This window comes from Desmodus rotundus, chromosome 12 (genome assembly GCF_022682495.2).
Source record: "Desmodus rotundus isolate HL8 chromosome 12, HLdesRot8A.1, whole genome shotgun sequence".
Taxonomy (NCBI): domain Eukaryota; kingdom Metazoa; phylum Chordata; class Mammalia; order Chiroptera; family Phyllostomidae; genus Desmodus; species Desmodus rotundus.
Genome location: NC_071398.1, coordinates 39136398 through 39159803, shown reverse-complemented (window position 1 = coordinate 39159803; position 23406 = coordinate 39136398). Strand labels below are relative to the sequence as shown.

The following is a 23406-nucleotide window of genomic DNA, read 5'->3' as shown; positions in this document are numbered from 1 at the left end:
TCTTTAGTTCTGATGCCAGGGAGATCTGGCCAGACTTCAGGATTTGGTCAGAGGTGATATTAGAAATATTTAACCACTTGTTCTGCTTGGGGCACCAATCAATCATGCAGACCCTGGCAGGGTTATCGGTCAATCATTTAGTTGCTGGGTCCTGGGAAAGGAAAAGACAGACTTGAATGGAGGGGTTTGGTATGGCAGCTTATTACCAATCTACATGTATTTTAATGGTTTAACAACTTGGATGGACACAGAGATGCTTATTCAGTAACAGCAACTATAATGTGGGTATGCTTGGCAGCTCCGAGACAAATACGGGGATGTTTTCACGGTGTACCTGGGGTCAAGGCCTGTGGTCATGCTATGTGGGACAGAAGCCATTCGAGAGGCCCTGGTGGACCAAGCTGAGGCCTTTTCTGGCCGGGGGAAAATTGCCGTTGTTGATCAAGTCTTTCAAGGATATGGTAAGGGCCTGAAAGCCAGCAGGAGAAGATGGGAGATGGAGGATAGGGGTTGGGGAAGGTGATTCTGGGAAGGGTGAATAAGGGGTGGAGAGGGACCCAGAGTCTCCTTGCAACTTCCTCTGAAAACCATGTCTGCCTATACCCAAGGTGTGGCTTTTGCAAATGGGGAACGTTGGAAGGTCCTTCGGAGATTCTCTCTGGCCACCATGAAGGACTTCGGGATGGGCAAGCGGAGTGTGGAGGATCGCATTCAGGAGGAGGCCCAGTGTCTGGTGGAGGAGCTGCGGAAATCTCAGGGTGAGCCTGGGGGATGGGAGGAAAGAAAGATAGTGAAATAGAGAGGAGCAGGGTTCATAGCAACAGAAAGACAGGGCAGAGAGAGAGGTAGAGACAGAGAAAGACAGAGCCAGAGAGACCACTGGACAAACAGGGGCACAGAGGGGACATGGAGATGGACAGCAGTGTACCAGCAGACAGTTGGACAGGGACACAGAGAGAGGGACATGGAGATGGATAGTGATGGGTTAGAAAGGGTTCCAGGGACCAGAAGATATGAGGGGTGCATAGTGTCAAGAACCACTAAAGACAAAAACTTAGGTATTAGCATGCTATTTACTTGTGTTCAAGGAAACTGATTCATGGGTTAATTATGTCTCTGAAAGGCAAAAACAAGACTTATATATAAAGGAAAGCAAAGAGAGAAAAGGAAAAACTGCAGACATCAGGAAAACAACAAACTGTGTTTTCCTTTCCTTGGGTGAACTGCTGACAAACTGCCAGTGAGGACAGTGGGGTTTCTGCTCTCAGACTGGATGGGCTGTCAGAGAAGCACTTCTGGTTGTTTTAGATCCTCCATAAAACTGGTGTGTGTCAGACATACAGGAAACAGGGTCATTTCTCAAGAGATTGTGAGATATAAATGTAGGGGTTGGGAGGGAGAGGCAGAGGCAAAGACACAAGGAGGAAAGGAGACAGAGGGACTAGAAAAAAATGGGAAGAAACAGACTGATGCAGATAAAGAGACAGAGAAGGAGAAGGAGTCAGAGATGGAGGGACCGAGGCAAAGAGAGAAACACAAAGAGACAGAGAGTGGAAGAGAATGGGTGAGGCAGAAAGAAACAAAGGCAGAGAAAATTAGAGAGACAGACAGGCAGGCTCGGGAAAGGTCTGCAGAGGAACAAGAGAAGATGGACAGGTGAGACTCACAGAGAGAGATTGCACCCACCCAATGACCCAATGCTCCTGAGCCCACAGCCCACCCTCTCTCCAATCGGGCTAGCCTGGTGTATGCAGAGATCAGTTAGCAAGTGCAGAACACTTTCCTAAAGACCACAGATCCGATCCCTAGAGGTGAACAAAAGAAGGGAACAGACAGAAAAGGGGCAGGGGAGCAGAGCTTTTAAATGTGTACATGCAATTTTTAAAACACCTGCACTGCACTCCCCCTGCCTCTGGGACTTAATTGTACCTGCTTCCCCACTCAGAGCTGGGGCCTGAGAGGGGACCAGCCTCCAGCCTCTGTAGCTGAACTACCTGGGTCTGTATCTTGGGCTTAGTGATGAGTCACTGGGCAATCCTGGTCAGATTACTTAACCTCTGTTTGCTCTTCTATGAAATGGGGATAATGTACCTTCCTCACAGGGTTGAGGGGAGAATTAAATGAAATAATATGGGAAGTGCTTCAACTAAGGCCTGGCCCATCATCTGGGCTAGAGAGTGGTAGCTGTTATTATTCCTGTTTTCTTTATCATTTCTAAGTGATGGAGGAGTCATACAGAGATGGGGCATTTTGGTCTGTGTCCCTTGACCTGCCACCTTCCCCTCCAGGAGCTCTCCAGGACCCCACCATCATCTTCCACTCCACCACTGCCAATGTCATCTGCTCCATTATCTTAGGAAAACGCTTCGATTATAGAGACCCTGAGTTTGTGAAGCTTCTGGACATGTTCTACCAGTCCTTTGCACTCATCAGCTCTTTCTCCAGCCAGGTCAGGTAAAGGGTGGGGGATGGAATGGAGGTGGCGACCATCCAGGGAATGGGAAATAAGAAATCTGATTTGGGGTCCAAAAAATGCAGGTTGGGGTCTGAAGAAGGCTAGGGACAACAGGGGGAGACAAGGGCACAGACATCTGGAGGGAGAGAGAGGAGAGGAAAAGAGAGAAGAGAGAAAATAAGACTAAAAGAGAGAGAGATAAAGAAATCATGAGAGACAGAGTTGAAAAGAATGTGTAGAATGTGTGTGTAAGAGGGAGAGGGAAAGGGAGGGAGAGAGAGACAGAGAGAAAGAAACAGGGAGACAGACATTCCCCTTTATCAGAAGTGTTAGGGCCCAGGAGGGCTGTCCCTTCCTGTGACCCAGTAGCTCAGCCACAGGAGGACCTCACAGTCCCTTGTCTCCCACAGGTGTTTGAGTTCTTCTCTGACATCTTGAAGTACTTTCCTGGCACACACAGGCAAGTCTACAGAAACCTGCAGGAAGTCAAAGACTTCATTGGCCTTAGTGTGGAGAAGCACAGAGAGACCCTGGACCCCAGCACCCCCCGTGACTTCATTGATGCCTACCTGATCCGCATGGACAAAGTAGGGTTTGGAGAGGGAATGGGAGGGAAAGAGAGGAAGAAAAAGGTGGTGGGGCAGTGAGAAAAAAAGAAGGGGGATTAGGTGGATGGAAGAACAGAGGTTTCAGAGGGGAGATTAGGAAAAGGGAGAGGAGATGTGAAAAGAATGTAGGGGAGATAAAAGAAGGAGAAAGTAGGGAGGGAGGGAGGGGAAAAGAGAGAGAGATGAGGAGGAGGAGAAGGCGGCGAAGGAGGAGGGAGTGGGGAGAAGGCAGAAGGGGAGGGGTGGGGGTGGGGTGGGAGAAATAATATAGGACAAGAAACAAAAATGTGGCCACAGGGGAAAAGACCCAGAGAGGAAGAAAGAGGCTGGGAGAGAAAGTGAGATAAACACACCAAAGAGATGTAAAGAGGTATTGAAACACAGCCAGAGTGAAGAGAGACTGAGAGAGATAGAGTTAGAGATGTGTGGGTGGACATGCAGAAGATGGAGAAAAAGTAAAATTGGCCAGATGGTGTGAGAGACTGAGAAACTAGTGGAGGGCAACCCCAAGATGTGCATGTGGCAAGGTTCCAGGATCCCCTGACGCAAACTCTGCACCTCCGGACCCAGGAGAAATCCAACCCAGAGAGTGAGTTCCACCAGCAGAACCTCCTCAACACTATGCTCGCTCTCTTTTTCGGGGGCACAGAGACCACCAGCACCACCCTCCGCTACGGATTCCTGCTCTTGCTTAAATACCCACACATCACAGGTGGGCATGCTGGGGACAGTCAATGGAGGAGGGGTCCTCTGATCTCTTTTTGGCTGCAGAAATGGGGTAGGGGTCTTTTCTAAATGAGAAACACTCATTAAATCAGGAATACTGCAGGTTTGAATGACCTGAAAACTAAGTCAGCCCTGTTGGTGGATGGATGAATGAAGAATCTGTCAATCTGTTCTCCTGTTTTTGCCAAACACTTAAAGATTCACTCATCCATCCACCCACCCACCTACACATTCATCTGTCTGTACTTTTATCCATTAATGGATCAATATAGTCAGATTCATTTTCTATGATTCAGCCAAGAACATACACTCCCATTCTTTATTTGGATTGATTCACCTGTTAATTTATAATTCACTCACTGATCCAATTTTTATTTATTCATCTAATATCAAATCATCATCCATTCATTACTTTATCTACCTATTTCTCTAATTTATTCATTCATGTATTCCTCCATAAATCTACCCATCCATTTATTTTATTCATGTGTTGATCCTCTGAAACACTGGTTGATTCAATGAACTATTTGTCATTGATTCATTGGCTTATCCATTCATTCAGTCATGCATCTACCTGTCCTTCTATGAACTACATTTCACTCCTTAATCCGTCCATCAGTCAACCTTTCAATTCTTCCTTAAGCTTTCTGCCCCTTTATTTGTTAATTTATAATTCACTCACTGATCCAATTTTTATTTATTCATCTAATATCAAATCATCATCCATTCATTACTTTATCTACCTATTTCTCTAATTTATTCATTCATGTATTCCTCCATAAATCTACCCATCCATTTATTTTATTCATGTGACTTATTGGTTAATTACATTCATTTATTTATTTGTGTATGGCTCATTTATTAATTAATGATTTATAAATTCATCTATTGATTGAGAAGTAAGTAATACATTCATTCATTAATGTTCTTCCATTCATCAGTCTTTTCACTTATGAATTGATTGATTGATATACTCACTTATTTATTTAGCTGTTCATGGGTTAACCTATTGATCTATTTCACTGTTACATTCCTGAGGACCTAGCATAGGCCTTCATTTACAATATACACAATAAATATTAGTTAATTTTCTAATCATCTTTGAGAAAAAGTTTGGACAGTTTTATAGCCTTGAGTTCTCAATGTGAAATTGTATGCAAAAATGTGTTATGTGTGTGTGCAACTGTGTTTCCCTGTGCATGTGAGGAAAAAAACTATAACATTCATTATATTTCAACAAGTGAGAACTCTCTATTTTTTAATTTTCTTATATTTTATTGATTATGCTATTACAGTTGTCCTGATTTTACCCCTTGGCCCCCCTCCCCCCAGCATCCCCCTCTCTCTCAGGCAATTACCTCACTATTGTACATGTCCATGGGTCATGTGTATAAGTTCTTTGGCTACTCCATTTCCTATACTGTACTTTACATCCACATGGCTATTCTGTCACTACTTATGTATACTTCTTAATACCCTCACCTCTTCACCCATTCCCCCACACTTCCCTCTCATCTGGCAACTGTCAAAACACTCTCTGTATCCATGATTCTGTCTCTGTTCTTCTTGTTTGCTTAGTTTGTTTTTTAGATTCAATTGTTGACACATATGTATTTATTGCTCATAAATCTGATCTTTTTCTTAAATAAGTCCTTTTAATTTTCATATAATAATGGTTTGATGACTATAAACTCCTTTAGTTTTTTCTTATCTGGGAAGCTCTTTATCTGCCCTTCGATTCGAAATGATATCTTTGTTGGGTAGAGCAATGTTGGCTGTAGGTTCCTGCTTTTCATGACTTTGAATATTTCTTGCCAGTCCCTTCTAGACTGCAAAGTTTCTTTTGTGAAATCAGTTGATGGTCTTATGGGAACTCTCCTGTAGGTAACTAGCTGCTTTTCTCTTGCTGTTTAAAATTCTCTCTTTATCTTTAACTTTTGGCATTTTAATTATGATATGTCTTGGGGTGGGCCTCTTTGTGTCCATTTTGTTTGGGACTCTTTGTGCTTCGTGGACCTGCATGTCTATTTCCTTCACCAAGTTAGGGAAGTTTTCATTCATTATTTTTTTCAAATGAGTTTCCAATTTCTTGCTCTTTCTCTTCTCCTTTTGGCACCCTTATGATGTGAATATTGGAATGCTTGAAGTTGTCCCAGAGGCTGCTTATACTATCCTCATTTTTTTGTTTGTATTCTTTTTTCTCTATTGTTGTTTCCCTGTAAATTGTTCTTTATTTCAATAAGTGTGTCCTTCATTTTCTACTGGATCTTTTTTTTTATGCTGTTGAGGTCCTCACTAAGTTCCTTGAGCATCCTTATAACCAGTGTTTTGAACTCTGCATCTGATAGATCAATTATCTCCATTTGTAGTTTTTTTCTGGAGTTTTGATCTGTTTTTTTATTTGGGCCATGTTTCTTTGTCTTCTCATTTTGGCAGCCTCCCTGTGTTTGCTTCTATGTATTAGATAGAGCTGCTATGACTCCCGGTCTTGGTATTGTGGCCTAATGAAGTCAGTGTCCTGTAGGTCCAGTGGCACTGCCTCCCCTATCATCCAAGCTGGGTCCTCAAGGTGCACCCTTTGTATGGGGTGAGTACACCCTTCTCTTGTAGTTGAGCCTTGGTTGCTGTTGGCAGATCAATGGGAGGGACTTACTCAGGCCAGTCAGCTGCAAGGACTTGCAGTGACCACTGACCATCAATTTCCACCCTCCATGGAGGATAAGCTGTGCAGAGGCCAGGTGATGGTGCTCTGAAGTGGTCTGTAGCTGTGCACTGGGTGTGCTGGCCCTGGAGTCTCCTCGGTGGTACAGGCCAAGGTCATCCCCCATCTGTGTTTGGCCTGGGGCCACCCTGCCTGAGCTACAGAGCAATCTGAGATGGCTGGGATGACTTGTGCTGGGTTTGGAGATTCCCAGGAGAAGCAACACTGTGAATCTAGGCTGGCTACTCCTAATGCAGGGCCTGTGGCCGCTTAGCAAGAGGTTTGGTGGCTGGGTACTCACTGAGGCCAGCTGTTGATTGTTTGAAAGGATTTAGGAAGTTGTGAAGTTTGAGCCCAGATGGGCCATTCATGTGGAAAAGTTGTATGTTGGGTGTGAGGGAGCCTCTGGGGATTTCTAGGGTGGGCAGTGTTAGCCAGGTTGATGGAGTCTCAGATATGGCCTGCCAGCTCTGTTGCTCTGCCTGCTTTTCTGTCTGGGAGAAAGCTATCCCCTAGCTCTTGCAATGACACCAGCCAATTCAGTTTTCCCTGTATGCCACTGGTGCCTTTCAATCTGCTACCCCAGTGCTGGAGTGCAGGAGTGAGTCTGAATAAGTTTGTGTGTGGGCTCTTTAAGACGAACTGCTCAGGACTCCAGCATTTCCTTCTACTAACTGAATCCTTGCTGGTGTTTGCTTTGGAAGTTATGGGGCCCTGCCTTCCTGGCACTGGTACACTGGGCTGTGTGGCTTTATGTGTGCCTGTGACGCTTCACTCCCAAGATACCATTCCCAAATTTTTATCCACCACACCTGTATGTGGGACCAGCCCATCTGTGTCTCCGCCACTCCTACCAATCTAGATGGAAGTGGTTTCTTTAATTCCGTAGTTGTCGGACTTCCATTCAATTCAATTTCTGCTGGATATGAGTGATGGTTGTTCTATAATTTAGTTGTAATTTTGATGTGGCTGTATGAAGAAGTGAGCCATGTTTACCTATGCCACTATCTTGACCAGAAAGTGTGAGAATTTCTGTTGCTTCTCTTCTGCTCTGTCCACCCTAAGCTGGTCATTCTAAGTGTCAATAATCTAATACTTTACTATATTTTTTCCTGGCTCATTGGCATATAGAAAGCAGTACTCTGCTGAATTGCCCCTTTACATGAGGTTCATTGGTCCCATTCTTCTGTGCAGAGAAAGTCCACAAGGAGATTGATCAGGTGATTGGCTTACATCGCCCTCCAGCCCTCAATGACAGAGCCAAAATGCCATACACTGATGCAGTCATTCATGAGATTCAGAGGTTTGGAGATCTCCTCCCCATTGGCTTGCCCCACGTGGTCAACAAAGACACTCAATTCCGAGGTTACATTATTCCAAAGGTGAGGCCAACCAGGCAAACACATCTCTCCTCTGTGGAATCCTGGGTTCTCTTAATCTCCACACTTGAACTCTTATTGTTTTTATCACTAAGGCCTCTTGTTTCAAACTGTTTTCAGGGTGGGGTAGGGAAGGGAATGGCAATGTTTTTGATCTTGTGATCATCCCTCAGGGCACTGAAATATTTCCCATCCTGAACTCAGCTCTGTTTGACCCACGTTACTTTGACACACCAGACACCTTCAACCCTGACCACTTTCTGGATGCCACTGGGGCACTGAAGAAGAACGAATCTTTTATCCCCTTCTCTACGGGTGAGCTGGATCTGCACTCACTTCCCCAGATACCAGAGTGCAGGTGTCTTCCCCTCCTTGAGGGGAGATTTTTGTTTATTGAGTGAATGTGAGACAATAGAAGAAGGAGGAGAGAAGCAGATAAGAGGGTGAAGACAGAGAATAGCAGAGAGAATATAGAGGGAGAAAACAGTGTCATGAGTAGAGAGGAAGAAACAGTGAAAAAGAGGAAAGGGATCATAGAGGGAGACGAAAAATGAGGAGTGAGTTGCAGACACAATGAGCTCCAAAATGAGTCAAGGAGTCAAACAAAATTGAAAAGAAGATAAATTTTAGAAGATAGACTGCCTGTCAGGGGGTGAATAAAAGAAAATGACTGAGGCCAACTACCATGGGAAGAAAGAAAGACAAACCTAATCAAAAAGGTGTTAGAGCCAAAGATCTACAGAAAGATATGCAAAGGACACCCCAGGGATGGGGAGGATGGAGTGGGAGGTAGATAACCAGCTCTTCAAGAAAGATACAGGTCATGGAACCAGGTACAGAGTAAGGACCATGCCATAGCCCTGCCCCAAGGATTGCTAGCTCATGTTCCCTAACTTCTGGTGTGCCAATAATGTGAACCCTTCTCCAGATACCTCCACACAGGCACACTGTCTAACAACTTGAAAGGTTTAGGAAATGCCTAGAAACCCATCTTTGAAAAGTCCTTTGCCAGGTTGTCAGTTTACAGATTAAGAACCAATGAAGTAATGATGGAGACTCTTGGTGTCTCTGCTTGAGCCTTCTGGCTCCCTTTGCCCTCATTTCTTTCCAAGCCAGTGGTTGTTACCCACTGGGGAGAGGGGCTTACACCTCTGAGAATCTGATGGAAGCCATAGACCCAACTCACGTGCATCTGTCCCATTTAAAAATTTATGTAAAATATGGGGTTTTTTTCCCCTTAAAGCTGAGATAAGAAACAGACTCATAGATACAGAGAACAAACTGATGATTGACAGAGGGGAGGAGGCTTGGAGGACTGGGTGAAAAAGGTGAGGTGAGTAAGAAGTAGAAAGTGGTGATTACAAAATAGTTCTGGGGACGTAAAGTACAGCATAGGGAATAGTCAATGATGTAATAATTATGTATGGTGTCAGATGGGTAGTAGACTTATGGGGGTCATCTTGTAAAATATATATATGTCTAACCACTATGCTGTACACTCAAAACTAATATAAAATAATGTTGAATAGCAACTGTAGTGGAAAACAAATAGAAGAAGACAACACAGAGATAGACAATCACACGCGTGTCAGACACTCATCCTACACTCCCCACTGCACACACCCAGAAAAAGAACACAAAATACCAACTACACTTATAGGATCCTTAATATGGACTAGGTGCTCTTCTAAGAATTTTTATGAATATTAGCTTCTTTAAGCTCAAAATTCTCTAATGGTTGTCAGAAATATGAACACATCTACACATGTGGAGTAGTGCACAACACACACATCCAACCGGATGATAGTCCTGAGACTCTGTGAGTTCAAATGAACCTTTGGGAGCTACAAACTCTCTCCTGGAAACATATCCATCAAAGATTTGCACCTGGTTTCAGAGGTTTGGGAACCCCCTCAAAGTCCAACCTGAATTGCAGGTGAAGGGCTACCCATGCAAACCAGTTGCAATGGACACAGGTGATTGGGCTTTGGGCAAAGAATGTGCATCCACTCTGGGTCCACCCTGGTGATCCTCTGTACCCACAGGGAAGCGCATTTGTCTCGGTGAAGGCATTGCCCGTGCGGAATTATTCCTCTTCTTCACCACCATCCTCCAGAATTTCTCCTTGGCCAGTCCCGTGGCCCCTGAAGACATTGACCTCACACCCCGGGAGTGTGGAGTGGGCAAAGTACCCCCTGTGTACCAGATCCGCTTCCTGTCCCGCTGAATTGAAGGAAGCAGATCAAAGGATTCCATGGTCATGAAATATCCCCAACCCTGCAAGGAATGTCTCCAAGTCTGTTTGTGTTCTGCATCTGAGAGATCTGCTGCAAGCCAGTATCCTTCCCCATCCTTGTTTTGCACCTCCATGAGAAAGTCCTTTCTGCGTCTCATCTCCTCCCATCATGCTGCAGATCTTCTAAAGACTCAAGGAGGCATTTTTGTATGTGTGTGACAAAGGCGTTTTTTTCCTTTGCTCTGTCAATAGAATTCCTGAAGTGGTGTATGTATAGAAACTAGAGGCTGAAAGGCAAAACTCAGCTCAGGATCTCTCTGCAGATCTGCCTCCCAGGTTACTGCTCACCCTGAGTGACTTCTCCCTTCCTTAGAACAGGCACGGCCTCCATTTAGCAGCTCCATATGCTCCATGATCTGTACATACATGATCTCGCTTGACTCCCAATAGCCCCATATGATGGGTACAATGATCATGTCTATTGTACATATGAGTAACAAAGGCCAGGCTATAGTAACAGTTGTCCAAGGTCACATGGCTAGTGAGTGGGGGAATAAGTTTCACACTCAGTCTTCACGGCTCTAGAACTCAAACTCTTCAACAAAGTTCCTCCCACCCATATATTTTGAAATTAAAGTGATTCAGAGAACAAAAAAGTCAACCATTTTCACAAAGTAATATAATTTAGTGCTTTCTGCATCTGTAATTTGCCTTTTTTGCATATTTCATAAGATGGAGTTACACAATATGTGGGCTTTTGTGACTGGCTTCTTTCACTCAGCATGATATTTTTGAGGTCCACCTTGTAGACCATAGTTGTGCCCAGTCATTGTCCTCCTGCCCCTTCCTCTTTTCTTTTCAATTTGAAAGAACCTCCCCAGCACACAGCCACCTGGTCTGTGTGATTATAAGCTGGTGCCTTGGATTCCCTGATATTCCCCTTCAAGTCCACTGAGACTCAAAGAAACATCCAAAGCCTGACATCTCTGGCTTAGGTGGTGGTGATCCATGTCACTTCACGTGTGACCCGTTTATTGTCCAGTCACTAGGAATCCTCCCAGAGAGTGAATGTTCTACTTCACCCGAATGCCAGCTCCATGAAAGCAAACGTGTTATCTTGTTCATCACTGTTCTCTCAGCACACAGCATTGTACAGCATTCAACAGGTATTCAAAATATTTTCTGAGAAATGAATGAATGAATGGCTAATCAGGCAATCCTCCAAATTACCAACATGGAGCTAGGTTTCCCCCATCAGTTCACATGTCCTCCAATATCATTCCGTTCTGATGCCTCCATTGAATCCCTGTCCCTGTTGGGCACAAGATGCCCCAGTTCTGCCTGCCAATGGTTCTCGATCCCTCATATGCAATGCCTCTGACAAAACAGGCTGAGAGCCACACTTGCAGTGCAACAACCACGAAACCAGCCTTCACCTGTCCCACCAGTGGGCACACAACCCTTCTTGAGGGAGGTGCTCTTCATTTAAGGTCATTTCCCATGTGATACCACCACAGGATAGCCAGGGGCCAATGGAAAGTTTGCTTTGGGAACCAAAAGAGATGCTAGACTTCCTGGCCTCTGTAGCACCTGACACCTTTGGGCTTTCTATTGCCTCTGGTGAGGTACAGGGAGTTCTGCCAAGGTAAATTTGCACAATACCATCTCCCAACAACCACAGAAAAACCAACAAACAACAGGGGAACCTATTTTTTAGGAGAAACACCAGCCACAGCAAGGACAATGGTGTTCTGGGCCAGCCCACTGGCCCTCATTGTCCTCACAGGCCTGTTGCTAATCAGGGGCCACCTCCCAGGGCCACCTGCCTCCTGGGCCCTGGCCTTTGCCCTTCCTGGGGAACATTTTGCAACTAGACCACAAGGGCCTTCTCAAGTCCTTCCAGGCTATGCGATGGGGAGCAGGAAGGGGGTGGAGAGCAGGAGGTGGTGGACAGGAAAAGTTCACAGGTAGCAAGGCAGCTGGGGGTCAATTTTAGGGTGGAACTTCATTGGTTGGCTGGGGGTTGTCTTCTTTCAGTCACAATCTGAACAATATGCCCACTAGGGAAGCTGCTGGAATTCCAGTGAGTAGGGATATAGGAAATGGAGACTGGAGAGAGAAGTCCTAACAGAATGGGGATTTGAGCTGTGGTCTTTCTGGTTGGGGAGGGACTAGAGCTCAGATGTGGGGAGTTTCTGCAATTCTTAAAATAAAAAAATGGGAGGGTTCTTGGAAAAGCCAAGCAAGGAGGACACTTGCAGTGAGAGCTGCAGGCAGGGTTGGGGCCATGGAGTGCAAGTGTGCCTTCTTCCCGATAGGGCTGAAGCCAGTGAGGTGTAGGCTATACTGGAAGTGTGGTGCAGGTGTGAGCCTGGAGACATTTCTCTTGGGTTGGGGAGTGAGGTGTTGACCCTGCCCCCACAGCTGGGGGGAGAAATATGATGATGTCTTCACAGTTTACCTGGGGCCCCAGCATGTCATCATCCTGTGTGGGCATGGGGCACTGAGGGAGGCCCTGAAGGATCAGGCTGAAGCTATCTCTGGCCAAGAGCACATTGCTATTGCTGATCCCATCTTCCAGGGAACTGGTGACTGGGACATGGGATGGGATGGTGGGGGGATGACTAGGGAACATCCCATGCCTCCTCCAACATTCCCTCCATGTCCCAGGAATCAGGTGTGATTTTCACCAGTGGAAAATCTTGAAAGACGCTTGGGCTAGTTTTTCTGACCACCATGACGGACTTCGGGATGGGGAAGCAGAGCATCAAGAAGCAAATACAGGCTCAGGGTCTGGAGGAGGGGCTGCAGAGATCCCTGTGTGAGCCCTGGCCCAGGGAAGGGGGTGAAGGGGCAGACAGGGGTGGGTGAGATGGGGACATAGAGGGAGGAGAGGACATGGCTGATGGAGAGACACCTAGACACAGAAACAGGGATGTGCAGGGACCGGTTTACTGGTAGGTAAAAGAGAAAGAGAATAAGAAAGACAGAGATAGAGACTGGGAAAGAAAGGAGAGTCAGATAAAGCAAAGGAGCAACAGAAAGAAAGCAAGGCAGAGAAAATTGAGTATGCTTAAAAAATTGATCCATAATTAGAGCTTGCAAGGAAAAGTCCTAGAAAGAAAAATATAAAGGTAGAAATGGAGTCAGGGGAGAGACAGAGTGTCAGTGAGGCTAAGGACAGAGAACACTGAGGGTACTGAAAAGAGAGAGTATGGAGAAAGGAGCTGAGTCTCAAAGAAGGAGTGAGAGACAAGACCAGAGACCTAGGTGCACCAAGAAAGTCAGAGGAAGAGACCAAGAGAAATAAAAGTCACAGAGAAGAAGACTCCCAGAAAAAGAGATGAGATGTAGAGGCTAGTGAAAGACAAGACGTCCAAGAGTAATAGAAAATAACCAACCAAGCTAAGAGAGGACCAACCAGAACAGAGCCACCCAGAAGGACAATGCAGGGAACCTCTCATGACAGATCTCTCATCCCCAGGAGCCTATCCGGATCCCACCTTCCTCTTTAACTTGATCACGGCCAACATCATATGCCCTGTCATTCAATATTATATAAATTTCAGGTGTACAGCATATGTTTCATGGTTAGACATTTATATAACTTACAAAGTGATTTCCTCCCCCACAGAGTTTAGTACCCAGTTGAAACCATACATAGTTATTGCAATGGTATTGGCTATCTCCCCTATGCTGTACATTGGGGCTGTAGTAGGGAACACATGCACACACCCTCGCAGAGTTGGTAAATTCTAGCAGGCAAGGAAGACTAAAAGGAACCAGCACACTGAGTAAGTAAGATGACCTCAGCTAGTGATAAAGGCCACAGAGACAATTAAACAAGGAAACGTGATAGCTACTGACTGCCGGGGGCTACTTTAGATTGGGTGGCCAGAGAGGGCTTCTTTGAGGAGGTGACTTCTGAGAGCCAGCCATGGGTAGGTGTGGGGACAAGCATTGCCACAGAAGGGACACCAAGGACAAAGGTCTTCAGGAGAGAGCAGACCTGACACTCTAGGAGCCATCAGACAGTGTCTTCTCTTGCCTAAGTGACAGCTCTGTGAGGGCAGAGATTCTTGCTGATTTGTTCATTGTTGTTGTGCTTGTCTGCTTTGGATCCTCCATCCTCTGAAACAGTGCCCTTCAGGCACATTGTAGGGTTCATAATAACCCTAATTGTTCCATATATGAAACAATTAAGTGCTGTCTCTTCTAAGGATCCAAAATACTTGAACACAGTTTCTTTGGGTGGGCACAACATAACCCCACATCGCACAATTATTTTAGAGTGTTCATTGTCTCCTTCTATCAATCTTTGGACTGCAGGTTAAGAACCCTCACTTCTCCAAGTGTGAGGGCTTAAAGTTCCAGCTCTATTGGGAATGGAAGAGTTAAAACGATGGGTTGGAGCCTGGGTGTTGAATCCTGGTTCCCCTCTGTAGATACAGAAGTAGTTGCACTTACATGTAGGGACATTGTGGGATTGGGTGAGATATGTGCAAATTACACAGTATGTGCCTGGGGCAGAGTCTGGGCTCTAAGTGTTAGCTGTAATCTTCAGCACTGAGACTTGCTGTTGGGGTTTAAAGAGATCGTGCAGGTGTGTCAGAAAAATAATGGTTCTGCCGGCTGCTCCCAAGGCTCGGCCAGGTCACCTACCCCTTTGACTGGGTCATAACTCTCCTCCCTGACGTCACCTCTTGTTCTGCCTCAGGCACATCTCTGTCTCTCTCACTGGACTGTTCCCACTTCTCTTTGTCCTTCTATCCCAGTCTGTATTTCTCTGAGTTTCTCCATGTCTCTCAGTCTGTCTCAGTCTGCACATCTCTGAGTGTCTGTCTTTAGCTGTCTCCCTTTCCCTGCAAATGTCTCTGTTCATCTCTGGCTTTGTCTCCCCCTCTATCTGTGTCCTGGGTCTTTCTTTGATTCCTTTTCCCTGTTTCCCTGGGCCCCAGTTTCCCTCCCTCCCCTCTCTTCCTCTTATCATGTCTCTTTTTTCATCTCTCTGACATTTTGTCTGTGCCTTTCTCTTCTGTGTCCCTGGCTCTTTCACTCTCTCCCTGCCCAGTGCTGCTCTGTCTCTTGCTTTCTGTCATGGGAAACCTGTTCTCTTGCTCCCTTCTTACACATGAGCTTTGCCCCCAGGGCCTCTCCTGGCTCACTGCCCTTGGGAGGGGCTAAGATGGAGCTGATTATATAACAGTTCATTGTGAACACAGTGATGTGAGGGAGGAGGAGGAGGCCAGGAAAGAACACTTTCTTCCTTCTCACCCTTCTTAGCTCTGTTTTTCCCTCAGTTCATAAACCTGGCCTCAAAGATGCTTCCAACAGCTCTATTCTTCCTTTGGAGAGATCAGATGACTGCATCCCTCACCTGTAGACTGTCAGAGAATAAAAGGCTCAGGACCAGAAAGAATGGGGGTCTTAGACAGACAAACAGAAGCTGCAGTCAGGGAGAGCTTCCCAGAGGAGATAGGCAGGCACCAGGACTCTCCCCCAGCAGCTAGAAAGAGTGCAAAGCAATGGAATCTGTTGGGAACCTCCCTGTCTTGTTTCAGAGGCTGTAACCACTCCTCACCCCCATGGCTAAGGCTGAGTAAAAACACCTCCAGACCATAAGCCACTAGGGGAGACAAAGCTTATTCTCCCGGCAGAGGCACCACATCTGCCCCCTTTACTTCACCCTGCTTGGCCCTTGGCAGATGATTGGTTAGCCAATGACGGGTAAGATTCCTCAAGGGAAGGATGACCTAAGATAGGAACGGTCATGAAGGGGCCCTCAGGGAAGGACTTGGGGGGCTATAGAAAAAGGGGGTGATGGACCCTCGCCCCTTGGCTTTGACATAGCCTGAGTCTTCACTCTGTCTGCAAGAAGTCTCCTAATCTCTTGGCTGGCCGCAACCCCCACCTGACTTAAGCCTAAAACAATGACGGAGGCAGGTGCAGCCCTGTGCTGGAAAAGTGGTTTCCCATGAGAGCAGGCCTGAGAAAGAATGCACAAAATCCTGTGAAACCTGCTTTGCTAAGAATACCCTTGATATAATGATAAGAGTACAAGCATAAAATGAATTTGTTTCCCAAAATTTTATGGCCTTTTGGCTATCTGACCCTGCCTCAGAATAAGCCCTCATAGTTCTCTGAATGTTACTTATTGTTTGATCATTACTGCCTGACCATGACTGATGATCTATATGCCCTGTATTCCTATGCAAACTAAACCCAATAAAACCCCATTGAGGAACAGTCTCAAGGCCCTTCTCGTTTGAGAGATTGGCTACCTTTCCTCCCTAAGCAGATCATGTCTTGGTAGACTTATTCTCATCTGCTGTGGCTGGGGGATCTCTGTGGGTGAAGCCCCCCCACAGGAATCAAAGTGTTAACGAAACTTTGGGGAACCACCAATTTAGCTGGCTGAGGCCTAGGACATCCAATTTCTGAAAGCTAAAACTGAGACCTCTGAGGAGCACTTGTTTTGGAAAAGGTGTTTTACTATCCACCCTGTTTTTGGGCATTCTTGGTCACCATAGTGCTCCTGAAAATTTTGTAGGTCACGGCCCCACTCACTGGAGAAAAATACTAAGCAATTTAATCTCCCAAACCTGATAGGGGACTTAAGAGTTGGAAAATTTTAGTTTAAGGTAAATAGTTATAAGCCTAATGTATATGTTAAAGCTTTTGTTTCAGAAACCACAGATAAGGCCCACCCCTGCTCCTGGGAAAACAGCCAACCTCCTGGGGCACTGCTAAAGATTACCGCCTGGGGACAACTGGTGGCATCTGGGCCTTTGTGTTCCAGGGAGAGACAGATGACCACTGGCCCCTGGGAACAGCTAACTGCCCAGCACAGGAATGTTGCAACCTCTTTCACCCAATCCTCCCTGAATCTCAAAGCCCTCACTGCACCTTGTTTATTCCCTCTTATAAAAAGTCTGGCCTGGAAAGAGAAGGGAAGATGGTCTGTTAGGGTATGAACTGGCCATCTGAATAAAGTGCCCATGAAGATTCAATCGCTGTCATTGCTTATTGGGTTTGGTAGTGACAGGCAGCCCAAACTCTGGTGTCTTTTCCGGTTTCAAACCTACACTTCAGCACCAGGAATCTCCTTAGCTCACTCATAGGACTCCCTACATCTTGCCTCTGAAACCGGAAAAGACACTGGAGTTCAGGCTGCCTGTCACTACCAAACCCCATAAGCAGAGACAGGGATTAAATTTTTATGGGCGCTTTATTCAGATGGCCAGCGATCTGAGAAGATGGTAGGTTTATACCCCAACAGGCCATCTTAAATTCCATTTTAAAATGGTCCTTTTTATAAGGAGAACAAAGTGTAGGTAAGGGGTTTGGAACTCATGGAAAAGTTAATTGGATTAAAAAAACAACTTCAGAATTCTCGCCCTGGGTGGTGGGTATCTCACCCTGGAGCACAAGGGCTCAGATACCATCTTGAATTGCTTGCAGTCCTCCTGAGGCACAAAGGTGGAACTGCTTATGGTCTCCTGGAGTCGGGTGGGTCATACCTTCAGTTCCTGGAACAAAAGCTTTTACTCGCATTGACTACTAAGCTTATTAGCTATTACTTAAACTAAATTTTCCAACTCTTAAGTCCCTTATCACCACCACCCCCAACATACCAGTGGGTCCCATTCCCAAGACTTTCCCCAACAATGCAGCCCCAAGGAGAGGAGACCCAGGCAAGTTACTGGAGGGCAATAGTTCCCAGAGGGGCAAACTGACATGCTAATCCCAACTCTGACCCTTGAGAGCCCAGTGGACTGAGCTCAGGAGAGTCTCAGTCTACTCATGTGTAAGATGGAAATGACTCACAAAGACATGAATATTGCATGAAAGCATGAAAGTAAAAAAACTTAGCATAGTACTAGTATGTAGAAGGGACTCAGGAACTGGTAGCCCTGGCTCCTCCTCCCTGCCTCCCCTGCTGGTCCAGCACCCAGTCCATGCTGTAGTCTGCCCATTATCTGTCATTAGCCTCATTCAGTGCTCAGCCATGCTCAGCCTTGCTGCTCTAGCCATTGGCCCCACGTACAGAAATGCCCTCCTTAAGAACAGATTTCAAAGAGCCAAGGATCCTGACTTAGAGGATAGGTTGTTGAAATGGCACCTTGCTAATGGCTTTTGATACACTTAATCCATACAACAACCAAGCAAGGGAGACACTGTTATTGATATTCTCATTTTACAGAATGGAAGATGAGGCTCAAAGGAATTAGGTGTCTTGTTCAAGATTACTGCACACCAATAAAGTAGCAGAGGCAGGACTTGAACCTAGTTTCCTCTGACCCTAGAGCATTCCATGACCTTGGATGTGTTCTCAAAGGACAAAATTGGAGTGTGTGGACATGAGTGAAGAGGGGACTGAAGGGGTGAGGACAAGAGAATGGCCACGTGAACTTGCATCCAATGGTTGCTCAGAAGGGAGATGAAGTTTTATAAACTCCACAGCCATGGCAAGCTCCCTGTGAGATCCAACCCCCAGGAAAGTTAATCCAAAGGTATTCACATTACAGAAGAAACTGAGTCCCAGGCTCTTTAGAGCCAGAGCCCATAGCCAAGGACAGTTTCTTCTTTCTGGCGCCATGGAGATACGAGAGGTCTACACCTTCTTCCTGTTTGCCACGTGTCTGTCCTGGTGATCTTCACCATCTGGAAGCACGTGAACAAAAGCAGCAAGAAGGTATGTATCTCTGTTGTGAACGTATCTGGGACCTCCTCCCCACCCCAAACTTTGATAAAGATGAGTATATCTGCTGGATATCAACCCTGCTCTTTGCGTCCCTGTCAACCTTGAGCCAATCCCTGTGGCAGTCACTGTTAATGACTCCCCTACATTCATTTACCCCTGCTTTCTTTGGTAATAGAGCTCTTAAATCTGAGCTGAGCTCAAAGACTATACAAAATAAAGACTATTTCCCAGCCTCCCTTGCAGTTAGGTGTGACATCAAGAATGACTGGATGAGACTTGATGGGAAGTGATGTGTGCCATTTCCAGGCTGTGCCTTCCACTCCTGTGCCCCATTGTCTGACCCTCATCAGCATGTGTTTTACATAAGTAAGAAATAAATTTTCCTGTGTTAACTTAATTAGATTTTGGAGTTTTCTGTTATGGCAGCTAGCTGATACAAGAACCAAGCATATAGTCCTTAGGATCATATTAAAATCCCTTTTTCTCCCTTTATCAATTTATTTGCTCTCTGAAATTGTCTGAAGACAGTGCCTCACCCCCAAGCCATTCCCTCACCCATCTCTTCCTTCATCACTTTGTCTTTCATTGACCACCTGCCTCACTTGGCCTTCATGCACATGTTGCACACCTGGCTGGTGCTTCAGGCAGAGTGGCCCCTTTGGAATTTTAAATTGTCTTGAGCTGCCACACTGTTTTTCTCATGACTCTAAGCACTCACAAATTCACCTCTATTTCTATTGTCTCTGATGGTCTGCCCTCTTTCCTCAGTTTTTCACGTGGACTTGGCTGTGGTCACTCATTTTGTCAATCGCTTATTTCACATTTATCACCTGTGTACACTTGTGTGTGGTGGGGGGTTCATCTGAAAGTAATCAGAAAAAAATAATCAGGGGCTTAAGTGAAATCATTTAATTTCCTTACATATTCCAGACATTCAGAGGATGTCAATCCTGGGTTAATACAGCTCCCCAAAAGGTGTGGCTCTTTTACCTTATTCTATTTATGGGTGCGTTTCACGCCCAAGATCATATTATGGTGAAAATGGCTGCTGGGGCTTCAGCCATTAATTCTGCATTCCAGCTATCAAAAAGGAAGAAGAAAAATAAAAAGAAGGTCAAGATTTAAGCCATCTTTGTTAGTGGAGATACCAAGAAGATGTCACATAACCACTGTGCTTTGTCCCATTAACCAGAAGCTAGTTATGCTGCCACACTTGGCTGTAAATGAGGCTGGGAAATGTAGATTTAACTCTAGACAGCCAGGTGCCCAGCTACAAATTGGGGTTTCCGTTTACGTGAAAGAAGCAGAGAGCAAGTTTTAGGGGACAATGGTAGTCTCCATTAAGGGGTATAAGTGTTTATTTTTCTAGGGATAAAGTCCATGACTTTGATCAGATTCTCAAAAGTAAAGAGCCAAAAACAGGGGTTTGGCATCACAGACATACAGAAGTGTTTCCACAATGGGAAGTCAGTCATGGGCTTGTAAGGGTGGTCTTGGAACTTCTTGAAATTTTATGCAAAATTGTAGGCATACATGCATTTTTTTCCATTGAGGAAGATCTGAAGATTTTTATTAGATTTTTACAGATTCCTAATCCTTCAAAAATGAGTAAAAACACTGAGCCAGTCCTAACATCCCATTTTACAGATGGGAAAACTAAGGCTCTGAGAAAAAGATACTTGCTTATTGTCACTGAGTGAATCACTCAGTGCTACAGATGGAACCAGAACTGAAGCCTCACTTATGTCTGTGTTTCACACACTCAAACATAATAATAGTTGATCTTGCTTATGGATTGCATAGGTGCTTTACATGTTTAACTCATTCAGTCTTGCAACCACCCTGATTGTAATCTGTTTTATATGTAATTGAGGCGGAGCCAAGGGAGGTGAGTCACAGTAAGTTGCTATGCTCTTAACCACTGCTTTACTCACAATCCCTGGCATAGTGCTCCATTACTTGGGAACTGCATTCAGTATTCCTGACTTCCACTCAACTCAGTCTGGGATGGCAATGGAAGAGGCAGAAGGAACTTGGGGAGACAGGATTCTCTGCACCCATGATCATTAATTTACATAAGAATCCTGTCTCCCCAAGTTCCCACACATGAATATTAAGCTACACTTAAGTTCAAACAGTATCACTGGGTTCACCAGCCTTTTTTGGGGGGGCGGGGAGTGGGGTTGTATGTAACTTGTATGAGAAATTTGGCTTCCACTGTGCATGATCCATTCACTTATTTGTTCAACCACCATATACATGGAAAGCAGTTTTAGAATTTTTAACCTATACCCCCATAAGAAACAAATTTAGTGTTTATGTACAGTGTACAATTTATTTTGAGCATCATAGTTTTCAGTCCAAACTGTTTTCCAAAGTTACTTAGGTTAGTTACTTTTCCCCTACTCTCTTCAGTGTGGCTACATCATACATTTGTAACACAGTTGGATTCATTTGTCACAGCCTGCATTCTCTCCTGGGATCCCCCGACATCCTGGGTGATGTGTTTTTATGTTTGGTTAGCATACACTAAGGTTCCTTCTTGTGATTTCCAGTTCTATGGTTTTTGACAAATACATGAGGTCATGCATCCACTACCCCTCCATCACACAGAACAGTTCCTTCATCCTAAAAATTTCCACATGCGTCGTTTCTTTTTTTAATTTAAAAAGCATACTTTTAAAATTAAATTAAATTGTTTTATTTTTGCCACGTAGGCCTTTTGTTGGTGTTGTTGTTGTTCAAGTACAGTTAGCTCCATTTCCTGCCACCACTTTCCCCCCGCCTTATTTGTAGTCAGCCTTTCCCTCCTCCCCGAACCTTTGGCGACCACTAATCATTTTTCCATTCCTACAGTTTTGTGTTTTTCCAGCATGATAGGTAAATGCAATCATACGCTAAGTAGCCGTTAAGGTCTGGCTTCTTTCACTTAGTAAAATGCATTTAAGATTCAAGTTTTTGCATGAATCACAAACTTGTTTCTTTAAATAGCAGAATAGTGTCCATTATATGGATGTAGACACATTGTTAATCCTTTCTCTTGCTGAAGGGCATCTTGGATGCTTCAACTTTTTAACCATTATGAATAAAGTTGCGGCACACATTCATGTATACGTTTGTGTGTGGCCACACATTTGAAATTACTGAGTGAACACTCAAGAATGCACTATGGTGAGTATGTTTACATTTTTAACCAACCGTGAAGCAATGAGTGAGAGTCACTGGGGATCCTCCACATCCTTCCTGGCACATGTTATTAGTTGCTTGAATTTTGGCCTCCCTGATAGTTGGGAAATGCTATCTCATTGCAGTTTTAACTTGCATTTCTCTAATGACATATGGTCTCTTTTTTTTTCAAGTAAAAGTTTTATTTTATTTTTTCTCATTCTCCCTTCAGAATTTATTTATTTATTAAAAATAACTTTTTATTGTGTTTCTATTACAGTTGTCCCAATTTTTCCCCTTTGCCCTCCTCTGCCCATCCCACCCCCCACTCCCACAATTACTTCCCACACTGTTGTCCATGTCAGTGGGTCATTCATACATGTTCTTCATCTAGTTCCTTCCCCTTCTTTCCACCATTATCCTCCTTCCTCCTCCCCTCTGGTCACTTTCAGCCAGTTCCATGTTTCCATGCCTGTGGTTCTATTTTGTTTGAATTTATATTGTTCACTATTATGCTAAGTGAAATAAGGCAGCCAGTGAAAGACAAATACCACATGATCTCACCTATAAAAGGAATCTAATGAACAAAATCTAATGACATATGGTCTTGATCATCTTTTCATATACTTATTTGACATCCATATATTTTTTCATGAAGTATGGTTTTGATTTTTTGCCCATTTTAAATGTTGAAAAATTTTAAAAATTGTTGAATAGTAATATTTTATCAGATCTGTGATTTGAAAATATTTTCTCCAAGGTTGTGCTTATATTTTCATTTTAACAGTGTCCTTTTCACAGCAAGCATTTTAAATTTTGAGTAAGAATAATTTACAAATTTTCTTTCATGGAGTGTGTGTTTTTAAAAATATATTTTATTGATTATGCTATTACAGTTGTCCTATTTTTCCCCCTTTATTCCCTTCTACCCTGCACACCCCCTCCCACCCACATTCCACTCCCCATGCCTTAGTTCATGTCCATGGATCATACATATAAATTCTTTGGCTTCTCCATTTCCTACATTATTCTTAACCTCCCCCTGTCTATTTTCTACCTACAATTTATGCTTATTATTCCCTGTACCTTTTTCCCCATTACCCCCCCTTCCCCTCCCCACTGATAACCCTCCATATGATCTCCATTTCTGTGAACCCATTCCTGTACTAGTTGTTTGCTTAGTTGGTTTTTGTTTTCTTTTTAGGTTTGGTTGTTGATAGTTGTGACTTTGTTGTCACTTTACTCTTTATATTTTTATTCTCCTTTTTCTTAGATGAGTCCCTTTAACATTTCATATAATAAGGGCTTGGTGATGATGAACTCCTTTAACTTGACCTTATCTGGGAAGCACTTTATCTGCCCTTCTATTCTAAATGATATCTTTGCTGAATAGAGTCATCTTGGATGGAGGTCCTTGCCTTTCACGACTTCA

General features: G+C 44.5%; 1 protein-coding gene across 6 annotated transcripts in view; it reads left to right on the top strand.

Moving 5' to 3' along the window:
- The window catches only part of LOC112319965 (cytochrome P450 2B4), a 36945-nt gene extending 17768 nt beyond the window's left edge, over nucleotides 1–19177 (top strand). For 2 of the 6 annotated variants that reach the window (XM_053916028.2, XM_053916027.1), the window contains exons 2-9: nucleotides 299–461; nucleotides 609–758; nucleotides 2289–2449; nucleotides 2866–3042; nucleotides 3634–3775; nucleotides 7685–7872; nucleotides 8043–8184; nucleotides 16781–17115. In XM_053916028.2, the coding sequence (XP_053772003.1) occupies nucleotides 356–461; nucleotides 609–758; nucleotides 2289–2449; nucleotides 2866–3042; nucleotides 3634–3775; nucleotides 7685–7872; nucleotides 8043–8184; nucleotides 16781–17079 (1365 nt within the window). In that variant the 5' untranslated portion in view covers nucleotides 299–355 and the 3' untranslated portion in view covers nucleotides 17080–17115. Of the gene's footprint in view, nucleotides 1–298; nucleotides 462–608; nucleotides 759–2288; nucleotides 2450–2865; nucleotides 3043–3633; nucleotides 3776–7684; nucleotides 7873–8042; nucleotides 8185–9914; nucleotides 10854–16780; nucleotides 17116–18411 lie in introns of those variants that run through there. The other 4 variants (XM_024577357.4, XM_053916029.2, XM_024577356.4 and 1 more) reach the window with 4 other exon arrangements.
- The last annotated feature ends 4229 nt before the right edge of the window (nucleotides 19178–23406 follow it).